Source organism: Larus michahellis, chromosome 6 (genome assembly GCF_964199755.1).
Source record: "Larus michahellis chromosome 6, bLarMic1.1, whole genome shotgun sequence".
NCBI lineage: Eukaryota > Metazoa > Chordata > Aves > Charadriiformes > Laridae > Larus > Larus michahellis.
The window spans coordinates 72396651-72414897 of NC_133901.1; the positions used below are offsets into that span (position 1 = coordinate 72396651).

Sequence of the window (18247 nt, forward strand, 5' to 3'; positions counted from 1 at the left end):
TCCAACAAGTTGCATTGCTTTTTGAAGGTTTTTGCGGAAATGGCAAGTTAGCGTAAGTGCTTTGAAGGGCATTGTGCCCCCTGTACGTGGTAGCCCGGCAGCTCCTCAGGAAGGCTTCATGCGGGCTGTGGCCCTGTCCCTGGGCTCCTCCTCAGCCAGCCTTGGCCACCAGGCGACGGGTCCTGCTGGGACGGGGCGAACAGCCGCGGGTCCAGCAGGTGAAGGCGCCGACACCATGCAGAGGTTGGAGGGTCTGTGCTGAGGGGGAGCTGCCCAAGGGAGCAGCGCTGGGAGAAGGTGATGGGCAGCCGGAGCGGAGGTCCCAGGGCAAAGCTGCTTTGGAAACAAACCATTGCACGTGCACCGAAACCGTGCTACCAGCTGCAGCGCTGCACAGCGAGCGGCAACGGGCGGAGGGTTTGCCTCAAAACCACGCTGCTCTGCAGCAAAATCATAATCTAAGTTAAGAATAGCCTAAGGAGATCTCAGCTTGGACTCACGAAGGTATCGGCACCCGCATCTCTCCTGAAATCCACAGGAACTTAGGTCTGATCCTCAGGTGTTCCAACTAGGTGAGGAAAAACAGAATCTGGAGACGCAGGTGGAGAGGATCAGTTGAAAAATATTAATGTTTAACCCTCTATTAAACCAAACCTGTAGAGGAATTACTTTGTTTCAAAATACTGATTCTGCATATCATTCATACATCGGGCCCAGGAGGGGGAACCAGCGTGTGGGCTACCCCGCGCAAACCAAACCGCCTGTGATACAAACTACGAACAGCTTTCATTTACCTGTATGCCTCAGTGTCTGCAGAATGCAGTTCAGTTATTAACGGAACAACAAACCCAGTCAATTCCATACTGTAGCCAAAGTGGTGTTTAATGCTTCTGCTTTTGTAAGTAACAATTTACAAAATACAAAGTTAAAAATATTAGATTATATCATTTTAACCTGAATTAAAAACAGACCATATGCCTATTTTACTATATACATGTAAATAAAGGATCACTCACGTTATTTTGTGTACAAACCACAGTATTAGGAAATATAAAGAGCATATAATTTTTTATCAATAAAACAAAATTTTATAGTTATACAATGTGAAGAAAAGTCTTACAAAAATAATTTTGTGGTTCTCTTGCAGACTTGACACAAATCTGCTTAACAATATTCACCTGTCCCAACCTGTACGGCATTCACCCGTACCTATCACAAAGGCTTTATAATTGACAAATCCTGAAACAAATTACAAAAAAAGAACATCTATTTAAAATACCATGATTATACGTACATCTATCCAGAACACTTTATTTATCAGCAGTAGCATTCCCAGAAATGTAAGTAAAATCTGTTCAAGTTTTTGTTGGGACTTACAGCCTCCTGCAACAAGGAAGAATATAGAAGACTAAGAAAAAGGTACAGTGCCGTTACCCTTCCGCCTTGAATTGCAACTCCCAAAGGTTTCTTCCTCTTTTGTATTTTTTTATTTTAAATACTATAAGCCACCTCAAGAAAAACAGAAAGGAGGGAGCTGCTATTTTTGACATACACTAGGGAGAGCATCCTTACACTGCGCAAATTAAGGGTGAGCATACACACGCACTTGAACTCGAGCTGAACCACTTCTTAAATGCTGAAGATGCCAGTCCTTAATAAAAAGAGAAAAGGCAAGTTTAACATCCTCCTGATGGCCAATACATTTCTTGTATCAATAAACAATAACAAAGAAAAAAATACTGTTGGAAACTATCGACGTTTTCATAATTTTGATGATATTTCATGTTCAAGGCTTAGCTATGAGGCAAGAAAGGATGCCCGCAACAAAACCTGATCTAAATAGCGGTTTTCTATTTGTAAAATGTCTCTCCCTTCAATACGTGCCCTGTTTCTTGGGCTCTTCCCACGCATCTGCCTGCTGCTAGTCACTGGAGCGTACGGGATATCGGACTAGGCGTTCCCCACCGACCCAGTCTGGTGCTATTGCAGTTAAACAACTAGGGACAATTATCCCGGAAATTGAAATGTTAGGAATGCAAAAATTAAAACACTTGATCAACTCTGAAGGAACAGAAAGATACAGATGAGTTTTCATAGGAATCTTTGCTAAGGAAGAAAGGCATCACAGTTCTGTATCGAAACCTTGGTTTTTAATACTCCCTCTTTCATTACCAACCGTGTTATGAAGCAGCAGAGACGGTAACTGCCGAGCGTTTTTCATTCCTTTTCTATACTAATGTATTTTTATTGACCAAGACTCAGTAGAATTACGTGATAGGGGTAACTGGGGTATGCTGACAAAGAGGAGAGTTACCTTTCCACTCGCTGATCTATTTCGACACCCCTTTTTGGAGTTCATTCTCAAAGCAGATGAAATTGGTAGGGGAACAGAGGTTTTTTTTGTTTAAATATTATTATAGAATTGACCTGACTTACATCCTATATTGTGTTCCTGGGGAATTCAAAAGGCTCTAGTTAAAACCAAAAAAACCTCTACCATTTTACTTAAGTTTACTTTCTATAGCATAGCATTTAGATGTTCCAAACGTACACGTAAATAACATAACATAAAATAACTGCACCATCACGTTTTTAACAGTGCAAAGGAAGTACGACAGGCCCATGGTCACACCGGAGGTTACTGAGTAAGAAATAGGCTAAAGTTCTCCCATTTTGTTCAGCTGTATAGATGCAGCAATCTCCAAGGGCAGTCTTGAGAGTCAGGGTGGAGAGTGTAACAAAATACCTGCACAGTGTACAGTAACAATGGGAAGACTGATACAAAAAAAATTACATTAAAATCGAACACTAGTATGACTTCATCAGCCTCTGTAACGCAGCCATGAACTATGACCAGTCCTGTGATTTATGTACGATAAGATTTTACAAAAAACAAGTAATGGTTACTCTAAGGGGAGAAGAATTAAAAAGAACATGGCACAAGACCTACAAGGACCATAAGGAAACCAGCTGGTCTTGTTTCTACCATGTTCTGTATGAGTTAAGTTTAAAGCAAGCAGAAGAAATACATCTGTGAATTCTCAACGTGATAAAATTTGAGTTAGTTAAATGAAAAGCACCCTTTTGGTTTGATAAGCCATAGACATATCCCTCGTCTTTTAAACGTGATGGCATACTTCTTTGCTTTAATATATTCTAGCAGAAAACTGTTCCATCATGGAGTCCAAGTCTATTTTTGATATTCTCCTCTTTGGATACCCTAAATTTTGACCATACACTGTTCTACTGATCATTTCTTGTCATACATTTTACTTGATGAAACAGAACAGGTTTTGAGTCATTTTGCAGTGACAGAATTTTCAGATACCTTTTAGCCTTTTACCTTCAAGCAGCTATTTCAACTTTTACAGCACAGAAACTGACGCTTAGCCATCTTTTTTAGGCTGCTATTATTACCAGGATTTTTAAAAAAACAAGGGTTGGAAAATGTAAAAATGAATTGCCCACAAAATATGCTCTAGTTATCTCGTTAACAAATATGTAATTTCAGTCTTTAGAAAACGTTTTGCATTATTATTTTGCACTAGTTGATAAACTCTGATATCAATATACGGGAACTTGCTCACCATACTATCGTTTCAAGTGAGAATATGTTCCTTCCTGGCATGGATAGATGCTATTGCTTCCATCAACCTGTACTGGGAGTGGGAGGATTCAAGATGAGTTTCAGGGACAATGCAATTTCTAAAACTGCCGTGTTTCTTGGAGATTTGATCTGTTATGGATTGTACTGTTCTTGTGATTGAAGAAAATTTTGAATGTCTGAGAAATTCTGCACTTTGAAAACATTTATTTTCGATGTAACTAAAATTTATGTTGGCTTGGAGAAAACGTATTCTTTCCTAATCAAACAGTACATATGCCAGTTTAGCACAGGTCTTATTTCCTCATCCATTACTCATCAGTAATACGATCATGACTATTCCTCATCAGTATTTATATGATATTCATGTATTTAGGAAGAATATCTCCTTAATAACAGTCAACTCAGTGCTAACAACTCCTCCACACACAATATGGGAAGCATTCTAGGACTCTGAGAAACCTTTGTCTAAGGATTCTGCAGCCTTACATACCCCACTGGGAAGCTAACCTTTAAAAGCCTGTCACTGCATTTTTGCAACTTTGGGGCTATCATTTTAATTTAAACTGGCTACTGGCTGCTCTCAGAACAGGAAAGGCCAAACGCTGTCCTGCCTTCCAGATCTGCTTCGGGCTGAATTCTCCCCAAAAGCTGAGTGGCAGCAGGGCACAGCTATAGCTCAGCAGCTCTCCAGACAGCAGAGATCACTTTCCTCATGAACTTCGGCAGGTCACAGCAATTTCCCCCCAGTGCAGAGGGTTTACATACCGCCATTCAGTTCTGAGCTTTCAAGACCCTTCTCCTAAACCAGAGCAGCCACTGAAGTGTCACACCCAAACAGCACAACTCGGCTATCCTGGAGTCTAAAAATCTGAATGTGTTTAAAAATTATATAGTCCTATATACTGGCAAAATGTAGATGAAATTATTTGTGACAAGCCAATAAAATTACGTTGAATGACAAGTTCAAGACTTTTTAAACAGGTTTGTTCTAATATCACAATAACTGGAAAGAGAGTCAGGGTATCTTAACAACTTTTGAGGACTCCACAGAGCTGAATTACTATTAATCTTTGCTTTACAGAGGGTTGTTCAAATAATACTTCTTTTTCTATTAGCTACTTGCCTGCCACATTCACAAACTCTGAAACAAACTAGAAGTTTAGCGTATAAGATAGCCAAACTGGATGCATATTTTGGATTTAAACATAAGTTTCAATAGGATTTTTACTGGCCTTCACAGCTGAATAGCCATCTAAAAACGGAGACATTTCTGGCCCCTCATTTCTGCCTGCATATACAGGGCTGAGCTAAAACTGCAGCCCTGTACCCATGTAAATGCAAGGACCACTCTCCAACAGCAGCAGAGAAAGTGCCCAAGAGAGACAGAAAAATATCTTGTATCAACATGACCTGTGGCCCAGTCCCAGGTGAAGACTGGGACAAAGGCCAGATCAATTGAACTCCTCTAAAACGTTAAATCAACTTTCTTTTTTTAACACATACTGAGCTACCTTAAAAGCAGAAGCATTTTTTCAAGTCTAAAACCAATGATATCCATAATTGTGCACTGACAGAGTAACACATACAGCAAACTGCTATATGCCGAGTACCACACGCAGTCCACGCCGTGAGCGAAGGTACGGATATCCAGCTGTACAGGTTTCAAGTGCAGCTTTAGAATTTTAAAAGAAAAGCAGTGTTGCCGATCTGCCGCCTCTCAATTTCTAGAAGCCCAGGATATGACTGAAGTGCCCCTGAAATGACAAAAATCTTCTGTCACTAAAAATTATCTCATCAGAAACTGAAGTGTTTTCCTCAGTATATGTTCTCAAACTTTATTTTAAAAGAAAGTGACAGTTCCACTAACAGCTTCACAAGCATTCCCTTTTTTTCCCCTGAGGTACTCATGGACAACTAAAAAGTCTGGACAGTAAACACAATGTTCAGTGTAATCTGTATAAGCAGCATGACTGAGATATGATACTTGTTTTGCACATGAAGTTAAAATACACCCATGCGGAATACAGACAATTTTATCATCGTACTTGCATACCTTATTCTATTCTACCATTAGATGTTTAAAGATTTTGAGGATAGAACAGAAATTTACTTTCCGGTTGGCACCTTTTATTTTAAACTCAAGCGTGCATTTGTTTATATCGCATTGTATTTGTTTAAATATATTCGCAGTAATGCTTTTAGAACAAAAAAAGGTGTTACCTCTAGTTACCATGTAACACAGAAAAATCTCAAGAATGACGGTGTTTCCCCCCACATCCTACCTAGCTTCCTGCTAGTTTACACCACTTCTTCATCTTCTTCTAAGTCCCTGCCTAAATAGTTAATAACACGTTAGTCCAAATAAAGCTTATAAAAAATGCAACTGAAGTAGTACCCTTTTCTCAAATTGTGGTTTTATACATATCGATTATTCTTTCTGAAACGTGTGGTAGTCAATAAATATAGAAAAAGACATCTAAAAGTTAAGAGAGGAAACCGAATAGTGATAATGCATTTAAATACATGCTGGAGTTCACAGCACTTTCGGTAGTGACACAGAGTTAAACGTGTTCAGGAAAGCTGATGTCAGCCACGTTCCACAGGAGCGATCAGCTCACCAAGTATTGGGATTTCTTGATGCAAAACCCAATCCTGATAAAGAGTACCCACAACAAGGAAAAACTGTCTCAGCCCAATATGCTTTGTGTTCGGCGTGTTCCAGTTTGGATGTTTTCATTTATTTGAATTTTCCTACCATCAGTATAATAAAGCTTCTTATAGGACTTTAACATTATTATTATTATTATGAAAAAATTACAACATTCTTTATCTTGCTATCTGTAGGCTCCTCCCTTCTGTTCGTGGCAGCTGTTCTGAAGAACTTCATGATGCATGTTAATCACTGTGACAGTTTCTGATTTCTCTGAAGTGGAATTTTAACTGTGAAGAAAGTTGTCTGAGCTCTTACCAGCTTACTAGACATTGTACCCTTAGTATAAACTTTTTAGTATTTTAAGAATGAAGATAATTTACTAATACAATTCCTGCTCAATTTATTGAAATATAACTGTATTATCTGTTATGTTACTGGCCACAGATAACTGATTACCCAAAGAGAACACAATTAACAAATCCATACGATCAGTTCATTGTCTACAGGTAGAGGGGTTATACATGGATCATGCCATGAATGCAAGGGCACTCACACGAGCCAGTTTCTATCAGGGTGATTAGGTCAGGTTAGCTCAACAAGACATGAATTCAGCTCTACTGGAACACAATTCTGGCTGCTCTAGTCCTGTCTTTGTGTGGCATTATGTCCAAAGTAGCAAACCCTCCTAACAGGAACTGGGAGCAGAGTCCCTCCTCTCTGTGAGAGCAAGCTATGAGTGCAAAAGCAGACATATTTTTCTTTTATCCAGATTGTTCCAGCCCCATGACTCAAATAATGGAGAACAGAATACACATGCTAACTTCATTATTCCATTACCCAACACTGTATGTTACTCCTCAAACTCTAACTTATATTTGACATTTTGCAACACACATGGGTGAACTTTTTCCCCCACTACAGGGTACATCATGGGAATCAGAATCATATTTAAAATCAGTCGTATTTAAAATCACCCCGCTTTGAGTAAAGCTTTTTCCATTTCAACTCAACAACATGAGGCTAATATAGCAACAAGTCTAGCGAGTAGCTGTACAAGGGCTCCAGATTTTTATACCCCTGTGTATTTTTATACCTTGAGTTTCTATACAGAAAGCACAGAAGGACAATCAAGTAGAAAAATTCTTTAGTTTTGAGATTCCAGTTCTCACCAAGCAAAGTTAGCAAGTTGTTTTCCTTGTTTCTTACAGCTGTAGCTGAAAAGCATTGAAAAGTGAATAGAACAGCCCATCTATTATGACCAAACTTCAAGACATAAAAGTTTGTGTTGAAGGAATGAAGAGGTGAATGTTACCTCCTCAAGTTACCTGGCAATTATCTCAAGTTCATTATTAGGCCATAGGAAAAAAACACGTCAAGCTAATCTGACTTAAAATAGAAATGGTGTTACTTGGAATTACGTATTTGTACTCAGTCATAATTTTCCAAAATTAAGTGGTCACTGATATAGAAGAATTTTACAAACTCTAGTATCACTGTAATTTTGGAATACAACAAAACCGACTGTCTAATGTGCCAATTTGGGCTTTAATCCCAAGACGTTATTTTCTTTTTTTGGCTTCTAATCCCTGAGATGTTCTCCATGTCCCCAAAGACAGTAACATATCCGGAAAGTTCAGGTTTGGTAATCCACGTAGGTGGTCATACCGGTTTCTATATTCCTAAAGTCGGCCCTGGATCTGGTTTCTATTTTATTATTAAAGGTGAGCAGAAATAAGTTAACACAGTAGATGTCTTTTCAGTCACAGCTCCTGACTTCTAACAGCAACCTCAGTCTCACAGCATTCAATGGAAACTTTGCCGTTAATTCCATGAAATCAAAGTTTTTGCTATGAACATTTAGCCTTTCTGAAGAAATGCATGGCATTCCCTCACGCCTCTTCTATTTTCTGCTCTCTAAGGAATTCTGCGCGATGGTTCAAAAGGATGCAGAGCATCCAAACAAAAGTCAAGGGTAGCTCCCATACATTTATGAAACTTCCTAAACTTTGGTTAGACAATTTGCATGAAAAGATGAAACTGCAGAAATACCATAACCTCTTTCACTATTACCAGCCATTCTCTCTTGAGGGATCTCGCTTTCTATCCAGGGGAAAAAAGAAGGTGGTTAAGATCACTGCCATCTGTTAGTGCGAGATTCTAGTGCTACTGCCGCAGTATTACGGCATATTACATGGTGCAAAATCACAGCTGTGACTACAGCCTACTTAAATAACAAAATACAGGTTTTAAACAGATGACTTTGGATGCCACGAGAAGCTGATACGAATCAGCTCAGCAGTCAGCACTATTCACCCCTCCAAATACTTGCACTGTTTTTCAGAAAAGTCAAGTTGTGCTGAGCTCTGATTGCTACTGGCCCTTTCGCTAGCTCGTTTGAGACCAGCTCTGGTATGTCTACAGCGTAGTATTTTTAGGCTATGTCTACTCTTTGGAAAGGAAGTATCCAATTAGACAAAAAAATAGCAGATAGAACGGGATTCCTGAATATTTTATTATGATCCAGTAAATCACGGAAGATATAAAAATGGGATAGAGGAAGTTGTATGTTGCTCTTTGCTTCAGTTACTTCCTAAACTCCGCTTTTTAGAGTGAATTTGAAAAATGTGTTTGCAGTCTCCATATTTTCCAACTGCTGCTGGAAACATATTAGTTTGTGCTCTGCTGGCGTACCTCAGAAATGCTAAATCAATCTGCTTTCTTTTATTTACATGCTTTTTTCCTGAGAAATGTAATTGTGGTTTTTATTAACTTTATGTTTTATGGATCTAATACTTAAGAACAAGTCTATCTTTTATGTCACAGAAAGAAGGTTAATATACTTACAGATTCTCCAGCAATACATCTTGGGCAAGGCTGGGCAGTACCTCTGCTTACATGGTTTTCAAAAATCTAAGGAACAAAAGCATATATAATGCTATCAAAAAGGGAAAAAAAGGGCAATTATTTGCAATTTTATTATAAAATGTATTTAAAAAATGTTCTGAAAAAATAGGTGTTGTTGACAGTGTAAACATACCATTGAATTTTGCTTTGTCTTTGTAGCCCAGGGACAACAGTCAGCGGAGATTTTCTGTTTAGAATCAAGCTCCATGGCACAATCAATGAGGTGAGCATCAGCCTCATTTGGAATGGTTTCTGATGGCTTGCATGCTCGCTTCTGAAAGAATCAAAAGCAGTGTTTATTGTCTTCACAAGGTATAGGCCATTGAATACAAGATTTCAGGATGTTATTGTTTATGACTGATAGGGATTTCACGTTCATTTGGAAGAACAGTAAGTTAGTACCATATAGACCACCAGACACTAGGCCAGATTACCAAAATTTTGTATTTAACACTGCATGTCATGCTGGAAGAGCAGGGAAATTTGCAGATCTCACTAAATGTCTCTGTGTCTCAGTTTCATAAACTGGGGATAAAATGCCACTGGGAAAAGAGCATACTTCACTCTCCATTAGTGTATAATTTAGGATGGCGTTTATCAAAGGAGCGGATCAGGGGAAGTTGTGTGAAATGACTAATTACATCAAGGAAACGGAAGGAAAACCCTGAAGCCAAGTCAGACAGCCATGAAGACATATTTTGTAATGATTTTTGTATCTTTCTCTCAATACTGTCACCTTTTTACAGCTTTCCATTGCTATATCACCAATTAACTTCCCATTTTTGAAGCTCTAACCTGAGCTGTTATCTAGTACTGAATGACACTTGGGTGTCCTGCGAATCAAAGGCGTCCAGCTCCGGAGAAAGGGCCGGCCTAAGCAGGGATGTCTTTCTCACAGTGCTCAGCAACCCCACGTAAGATCAGTGGTCCCCAGAAATGATGCTTTACTGCTTTGTGAGAACCAGGTTAGGAACTGGTATGGTGGAGATGCAAGCCTGCGGAAGACACCGATTGGAAACCTTAAGAAGAATATCCTTGGCCTGGGACTGCTATCCCATGCAATGGGAGGACTACCTAAATCCCAGGGGCTCCTTGAAATCCTAACAGCAAATTAACAGAATAACGGGAAATTTCAAAACTGACACAGACGCTTCAGGGTCTGACTCTGAATTCCAGAGATACGCATGCTTTTGAGATTTTTTTCTGATGCCTTTCTGAACAAACTTTGTTTAAGGAATAACAATATTCGATCTCTTTCACAAGCATATAATTTCACAGGCAGAAGATATGTTGCCACAGAACTAACAGACTATTGAAGCATGGAAACTAAATTTAAAATTTGAATGCGTTATGCAAAAATAAAATGGATCAATACAACAGGAACCTCAGCGGAAAACAGTTGAAACAAGAACACTATCACGGAGTATAGGATATTTGGATGGGAAGTAAATCAAAAAGTGAAATATGTATTGTACTAAGAAAGTGAATAATATAATAACAAAAAGTCTGAGAAGGCCCTCTAAAGATAGACCGACTTCCACTGGGAAAAGATTCTCTTCCCTTTGTTGCTGCAGAACTCGTCCTTTATTAAAAGGTACGGCATAGTGGTACAGCAGCGTAACTAGCAAGAGATGAAGGAGAAAAGGGAAAAAATTACTTACTGCCACACTTCAGAAGAAATTTGGCTTATTAAAAATAAATTCAAGGTAGTTTTTTTGGAGGGTTAAGATACTTAGCATCAGTGACAGGAACTCAGCATACAGAGTAGATGGCTGACAAACTTATCATACCACTGCCAAGACAATTTGTGGAAGTTTCTAGCAGAGGCTGGCTTCAGGGAAGACTTCACTCTCTGGAATTCTCTCCCTTAGGGAAGAAACAATCAATACATCAATCCTGCCTGCGCAGAGAACACACATAGTGCAGGATTCAAAGTGCCTGTGATTAATAAGGATCAACGAGCTTGCTATTCAAAAGGCAAGCAAGGATTTAATCAAAATGACTACTTTTGTTAGGGAATGATCAGGCTACATACAGCTTGGAAACGTAGTTTAAGACAAGCAACAGCAAATCACATACTGTCCTACAACCAGCAGAAAACAGGTGTTCTCTGCAGAGAAGACATTCTTTTTTTTCCAGCTGGGGAGTCCTGGAAAAACACATGCATTCTCACTGATGCTGAAAGGATGAAGGCCTCACAGATGCTGCTTTTCATAATCAGTGAAACTAAATTGGTGCAAAAACTAGCTAGATCGAAACAACTAACCTAAATGCAATGGAAAATATTTTTAAGAAAGGCTACCACTTGTTTTTTTTCTTTTTTTTAGTTTAGCCGTAAGATTTGAAAAATCTCCTATAAATTTAATATGTTCATCATGTGCAATTTCTGTTTTGTTTACCGTCTTTTTAAAAGCCAAGCTAGCTTCTGTTTTGTGTTTCATAAACAGCTGTCCTATAGGAATAAAACAGGTCTCCGTCCAGCCCAGCTTTACTTAGTTTGGTTCCACGGGATGCCTTTATGGAAAGACAACGATGGCTGTGTATACGTGCTCCCCGTTATTAGGGCCCGGCTCCCTACCGAAAGAGGTGCAGATGGCTCAGTTTGGGAGAGCAGAAACTTTGGGAAACTGGGAAACTTTGCTTGCAGTCCACTCCAAACCAGAACAGGCCACATGAATAGCTCTGGCCTGGAAAATCTGTTATCCTTTACTGGCCTCTAAATCCAAATGCCTTAAAACCAGCACAACATCAATGAACTCCATCCTAAAGCAAGTTTCTGAAGTACATGCAAATAGCTACATCAAGGTACAAAAGGAAATAATATGTACATATATATATATAACATACAGTAAAAGCTGAGGGAGAGCAAGAAAAAAACTGTAGGGAACGTGGGGAATCTTCCCCAGTTACCACAGCCACTGGCGCCGGACACTGCATGTGCAGGATCAAGTAAGAGGAGGATTAAGACTTCAAAACAGTCGTCTCCTCAAACCCAGGGACGAGTCTTCATTTAGTAGGGCTGAGTTCGGAGCTCCCCTCCCCGAGCTGCTCATTCAGCGATAACATCTCTGCAAAGGCCAGATACAGCGTTTGTAATGACTTCAAGCCCCAGTACTGGCAATGGCTTATAACCCAAAAGGGACAGAATCCCAAGAAGAGTGGCAAATGTTCTGATATTAGACCTAAAATGTGCAAAACTCTGTGTAGCATCACAGCTGTATGAGTTACAAGGTAAAGCACCTTGGCTGCATAGCCACTTGGGCTCGTGCTGTTAGCCAAAATCGAAAATGCAATTATTTAGCTAAGAAATCCCTACACCACAGTGAGCAGGTACCAGAGGATGGAGAGCACAATTTAGTTAGTATGCATCCCTTTCAGCAGTCAGAAAGGTTAAGTGCAGGTGTTTCACCTCGGGTCTGTGATCCAGCATGTGACGGCAGCAGCTCAACTGGTCACTTAAACGCATTAAGCCACGATGACTCAGTTGTAATCTGGACTGTAACAACTGCTGTGGTAGAAAAAAATCCAGCCTCTAATGTCTTGCCTAGGCTACTCTACACAGAAAATGTTCTGAACTGTAATAAGAAATGTTCTCTTTTTAAAACTACCTTGCAGAGCTTGACTGATATATTCTGCTGTCCACAGAGGTGGCGACGGCAATTCTGAGTTGCTGTCATAAAAGTTTGAGAATTTTATCTGGTCTCCAGGCAGCTGGCTCATGAATTATTTTGTTAGTGGTCAAACTGCAATTCATGAACGAGGAGAAAGCTGTTATTTGTCTCCCTAACCTCAAAAACAGGAGAGAGAGAAATTCCTTCTTTCCTATGTAACCTTGTCAGTCACAGTCAGAAAGTTCACTGAGCAGATGTTCCTCCTTTTCTCTGCAAATGGTGTTTCTCTGATAAATGAGGTTAGCCCCTAACTACCCAAGTTTTTGCTCAAGTCACACGTGAACAGGATGATCAAGTAACAGTGGTGGAGAGTGCGAACACCAGGATAAGAAAGATGTGGACAAACGTTTTAGCAGAGCCTGCTGCGATAGGACACGGGGGAATGGCTTTAAACTAAATGAGGGAAGATTTAGACAAGATACAAGGAATGTTTCACTCAGAGGGTGGTGAGACACTGGCCCACGTTGCCCAGAGAGGTGGAAGATGCCCCATCCCTGGAAACATTCCAGGTCAGGTTGGACGGGGCTCTGAGCAACCTGATCTAGTGGGAGATGTCCCTGCTCATGGCCTTTAAGGCTTAGATGGCCTTTAAAAGTCCCTTCCAATGCAAACCATTCGTGATTTTATGGTAAGTTTTTGTTGGAACTCCTGTTAACTTTTGCAAAGTTAGCAGCTTGGCACTTATAAGGATGAAAGATGCTTACAAGGTTGTGGATGAGACACCTCATCGAAATGAATCCTGTTGGGGAAATACACAGGCACATGCCTAGCTGAAATGGAAAACTATTCCAGAAGCCCAAGATAAGAATGCTAAACACCCTGTTCTTGTGAGGCAGATCCTGAAGCCAGGACAGCAGAACAGATAGCACTGATAATGCCACCTGGTAGAAAGCGTATCAACCAAAAAAAAAAAAAAAGAAAAAGTTTAGTGAAATTCCACTTACGATTACGGCAGCGTGCATGCAGCCCCCCTGTCTGCAGGCAGAGCAGAACCAGTGACACAGCACTAACCCCCAGCAGCGGTACCGGTCCCCCCGCGGGCGGCCCGCTCGCAGCCCCGTTCACAGCGGGCCGAGGGGCACCGCCACCCCGCGCCGCTCCGCTCCGCCGGGGCCGCCCCGGCCCGGCCCTGCCCTACCGCCGCGCCGCCGCCAGGGGGCACCGCCCGCCGCGCCCGGGGCCGTGAGGCGGCCCTTGGCCCCGAGGAAATGACAAACGGCCGCCTCACGGTCCCCGCGCCAACGGCCCCTTCACGACCCCGGGGCTAGCGGTTGCCTCACGGCTCCCTCACGGCCCCGGGGCCAGCGGCCCCTTCATGGCCTCGGGGACCAACGGCCGCCTCACGGCCGCGGGGCCAACGCCCCCTTCATGGCCCCGGAGCCAGCGGCCGCCTCATGGTCCCCACACGCCTCCGGAGCCAGCGGCCGCCTCACAGCCCCGGGGCCAACGCCCCCTTCACGGTCCCGGAGCCAGCGGCCGCCCCACGGCCGCGGGGCCAGCGGTTCCCTCATGATCCCGCCACGATCCCGCCACGGTCCCGCCGCGCCCCTTCAGCGCCCGCGGCCTCCCCGCCAGGGACAGGGCTGCCCGCGGGCTCCGCCGACGGCCGCTCCGTTCCGGAGAAGCCGCTCCTGCTGCCGCCGGCGGTAAGAGTGCGGGGCGCTGTCCCCCCAGCCCCCCCTCCCCGCCGGCGGAACTCACGCGTTCCGGCTCCCCCGGCTCCGGTTGGTGCGTGCGCAGCGCCCCCCGCCGCCCCCGCGCGGCCATGGCGGCGGGCAGCGCCGGGCCGGGCCCCCGTTGGGCTCCGCCGCCTGACAGCTCCGCCGCTGCCGGCGCTGCCGCTCGCCGGGGCGGGGCCGGGCCCGGCCGGGGCGGGCAGCGGGCGAGGCGGAAGGCGGGACAGCGCGCCCGAGCGCGGGGTTTGGGACCGCGCGGGGGATTAGCGGGCAGCGCGGTGCCGCCGGGCGGGCCAGCGCCCCCGGTCGGCCCCGCCATCCCCCGCGGATCCGAGGCGAGTTTAGCGCCCAGGGACCAGCCGGCGTCGGCGGGGGTGCGCGGTCAGCACCGGCACTTTTACGGTTTATTCCTGTTTATTAAACTGGTTATGAAAGAATTAGAAGCCGGGCAGCATTTTCAAGCGGTCGTCAAATACCCGGTAGCCTTACATACCCTAAATCCTCTCTAAATCCTGAATGAATGCAGGGCAGGCTTTATTTTTCGCTTTGAATTTCTTTGGGTTTTGGTGTCACTAAAGACAACGAGAAAATACTATCCGGGAGCGTTGTGTGTGTGAATTCCTGCAATTTACAGTGTAATTTTTGTGCCCCCGGGCTGCAGGGATGCTGAGACACCAAAGAACAAAACGCACGTGAAAGTATAACTGAGGCTGCACCAGTGTGTGGGGCTGGAGATAATTTTAAAGCTGGCACGGTAAATGGGGGGAAAAAAAAAAGATACTTTCTGGGGAAGAGTTAAAAGGCTTGCTCTGTCTCAGAAAAACCACCGTGTAACCCAGGTTTGACTTAACTGTTTCAGTGACCTTATGAACAGCACTAACTCTTCACCCCTTTAGGTAACAGCATGATCGAGGCTGTTGCCATCAGTGATTTCAGCTTATTTTGTAATTAGATCATTCCCAAAGAACTAAACCTCCGTTAGAGTCCCAGGGATGGTGAGAAGCTGCGTGGAAATGACAAGCGGCAGAGCAGACGTGCCCAGCACCACGGGCGTAACCAGAGCCAGGGAGCAAGCCAGACTTCCCTTCTCAAACCGGCCCCATGGCGCGGGGAGCGAGGAGTGACACTGAACAGACAAGAACACCCTGGATGGGCTCCTGCTTCTTCTGCAGAAATTGTCCTTCTCCGAAAGAAACATCTAATGCCATATGATGGTGCACCAAAGAGCTCTGTATGAGGGAGCAGCTGCAAATTTGAGCAGCACTGAGTGTAATGATTTTGATTTTTAGGTTTGGGGACCTCAAAGCAGGTTCCTCAATCTACATATAAGGGACTGAGCATCACAGGAGCTTGCTCTGCCCTGGCGTCCTCCTGCCCTGGCTGCTGCCTGGTGTCCTGCTCTAGTGCCTAGTGCGAGTCACCCTCCTGTTGGGATGACAGGCGATGAGCTTCCCATCAGTATTTCAGCTTAAGTCACAGGGCACTACCTGGGTTTCAATCCGATTTCCAGACAGGCTCATTCAGAAGCTTCCAAGGATCACCTGCAGGCTCCCAGCCATGACAGCAGAAGTCACTGACACAGGCTTGGACCCAAGAGCTGCTTGCACAAACTGCACGGCAATCCAGAACGGGCAGGGACTCCTTTCAGATTCATTCGGAAAAGATCAACAGAAGATTCTTTTCTAAAGGATGATTCCCTGCTTTAATGAAGCTGAGGTGTCTTCTGCACCCTCCATCTCCTACCAAAACGGGGAAAACAAAATGGAAGGGAGGAGGTGACTCCCTGGCGCTGTATATCCCAGGTAAAATCAGAGTCCTTCAGTTTACTTTTGGTGGGTCTCGAGGCCAGCACGGGACAGTATCCTCAGTCAGGGGGGTGTAATATGCCGCTTGACTTTTCTGCTCTGTGAAATCAAGCTGTTTTGCAGGACAGAACACGTATTGCCAAGCTCTCCCTGGCATTCATTCCTTCTAGAGCTTATTCTTCACTAGGGATCCAGTTGTGTTACAGTATATGCTCTGTCACATTCTTTAAGCCTGAGGGCGTATAACAAAAAAAATAATCCATGGATTTTTTTTTTTTTAATTTAGCATTTCACATGCCTGATAGAAAAATAACCCTAAATCTGGGTAATCCAGTTTGCAGCACATCTGAAGCATAAGTCATCTCTGAGTCTGAACCAAACCCAAATCCATTCACATCAAATCAGATTTATTTAATTATTTCAAAGCCACCTTCCAGGTCCGCCCCCAGAGCCTGTTTATGTGTCCTGCCAGTATAGCTAGCACTGTGGACTGGCTTCCCTTTTATATTTGAACGTTTAGAATGATGAGATGCACTATGAAAACCACGCGTTTTGTGACACATCCATCTAAATGTGCCAGCATATGGCAGGGGATCCTTCTGCAGGTGCAAGGTTTGGAAACGGTGGTTCCGTTAGAAAAGTCTCATTTGACATACGGAGTGCGGGGTTAAGTGGTACCTGCGTGCACAGAATAAGTATCGGTTCTCTCCCTCCGTGGATATTTTTCTGAACAAGAAAAAGCTTAGCTTTGTAAAGAGCATGAAAGCTCACACCAGGAAGTTGTGAAGAACAGCCATGCAAATCCAAAGGGTGATCTTGTGAAGTGATTAACTGCTTATGCTGTGAAGGCTGCATGGCCAAAGTAAAAAGGCAAAAACATCACCAGGTCACCAGTGACAGAAGTAGAGGATATATAATTTACAAACCTTTTCAAGACCTCTTGGGAACGAAGATGCCAGAAACAAAAGACATGCTGATGTTTACATGAATGCACCTCCAAATGCAGAGGCTTATGTTTTCCATGAGGAATGCACCTTGTCTTCTGCAGGTGAGACCCGACTGAAAACCTCACCCTCCGGCACAGGAATGGAGGTTTATTTTGGTCATCAGAGGTGGCTTGTTGTCATCTACAGCCTATCAACTATGTTTGCAGTTGCTAAATTCATAAACCTTTGCCTTTTGGGCCTTTTCTGACTTTTATCTGAAGTAGTGAAGTAGCAGAAGTTTTTGAGAAAGGGAGGGTCCCCTCTACACATCATGCAAAGGAGATTTTAGTGGGATGGCCCATAGACTAAGGGCCGGGGGGAGGTAGAGAAATCGGGAGTAAAGTTAAAGCTGGGATTTGGGTTGCGTGTTACAGGAATTACTACAGCAGGAGCCCCTCATTGGTAGTGGGTAGGAGCAAGGGGAGGTTAAACCCCATAACCTGGCCCAGAGGGACCAGGGGCGGTCCATAGACTAGGAGAATGGTATCTGTGCATTCTATCAAAGGATGGGAAGGGGGGTGGTGGTTAACGAGGATGTACTGGATAGTGCGGGACCCAAGCGAGATGTAAATGGTATGGAATAGGGGTGGAGAATGTCCTGGTTATGTCTGGGATAGAGCTTATTTTTTTAGTGGCATAGTGCTGTGTTTTCGATTTTGGATGAGAATAATGTTGATAACACACTAATATTTCAGTTGTTGCTAAGCACTTGGTGTATAAAGCTGGGGAACAAGGAGGAAGGGGGACATTCAGAGTGATGGCGTTTGTCTTCCCAAGTCACCGTTACGCATGATGGAGCTCGGCTTTCCTGGGGATGGCTGAAGCCCCCTTCCGATGGGAAGCAGGGAATGAGTTCCTTGTTCTGCTTTGCTTGCCTGCACGGGTTTTGCTCTTCTTATGCTTAAGTCTTTATCTCTTTACCAGTTTTTTTTTCACTTTTACCCT

General features: G+C 43.5%; 1 protein-coding gene across 3 annotated transcripts; it reads right to left on the reverse strand.

Annotated features, from left to right (window-relative positions):
• Window positions 1-864: 864 nt before the first annotated feature.
• C6H10orf143 (chromosome 6 C10orf143 homolog) lies at window positions 865-14884 on the reverse strand. 3 transcript variants are annotated; one of them, XR_012587642.1, is made up of 5 exons: window positions 14537-14845; window positions 9298-9438; window positions 9105-9170; window positions 5194-5361; window positions 865-1651 (listed from the first exon to the last, which is right to left on the reverse strand). XR_012587642.1 is itself a non-coding variant. In XM_074592030.1 (4 exons), the coding sequence occupies exons 1-4, from the start codon at window positions 14828-14830 to the stop codon at window positions 5332-5334; spliced, it is 528 nt and encodes a 175-aa protein (XP_074448131.1). In that variant the 5' UTR covers window positions 14831-14884; the 3' UTR covers window positions 865-5331. The 3 variants fall into 3 exon arrangements, 2 of the variants coding, with proteins under 2 accessions (XP_074448131.1, XP_074448129.1); XM_074592030.1 differs by having other exon boundaries at window positions 865-5361; window positions 9298-9435; window positions 14537-14884; XM_074592028.1 differs by having other exon boundaries at window positions 865-5361.
• Between the last annotated feature and the right edge of the window lie 3363 nt (window positions 14885-18247).

Excerpts from the sequence above, each read along its gene's own strand:
- C6H10orf143 (XM_074592028.1), bottom strand. The coding sequence starts at position 14,830 with ATGGCGGGGCCGACCGGGGGCGCTGGCCCGCCCGGCGGCACCGCGCTG. Across the intron at positions 9,439-14,536 it reads AGCCGGGGGAGCCGGAACGC|AAGCGAGCATGCAAGCCATC; the intron begins GTGAGTTCCGCC and ends TGATTCTTTCAG. Across the intron at positions 9,171-9,297 it reads AGACAAAGCAAAATTCAATG|ATTTTTGAAAACCATGTAAG; the intron begins GTATGTTTACAC and ends TTTGTTCCTTAG.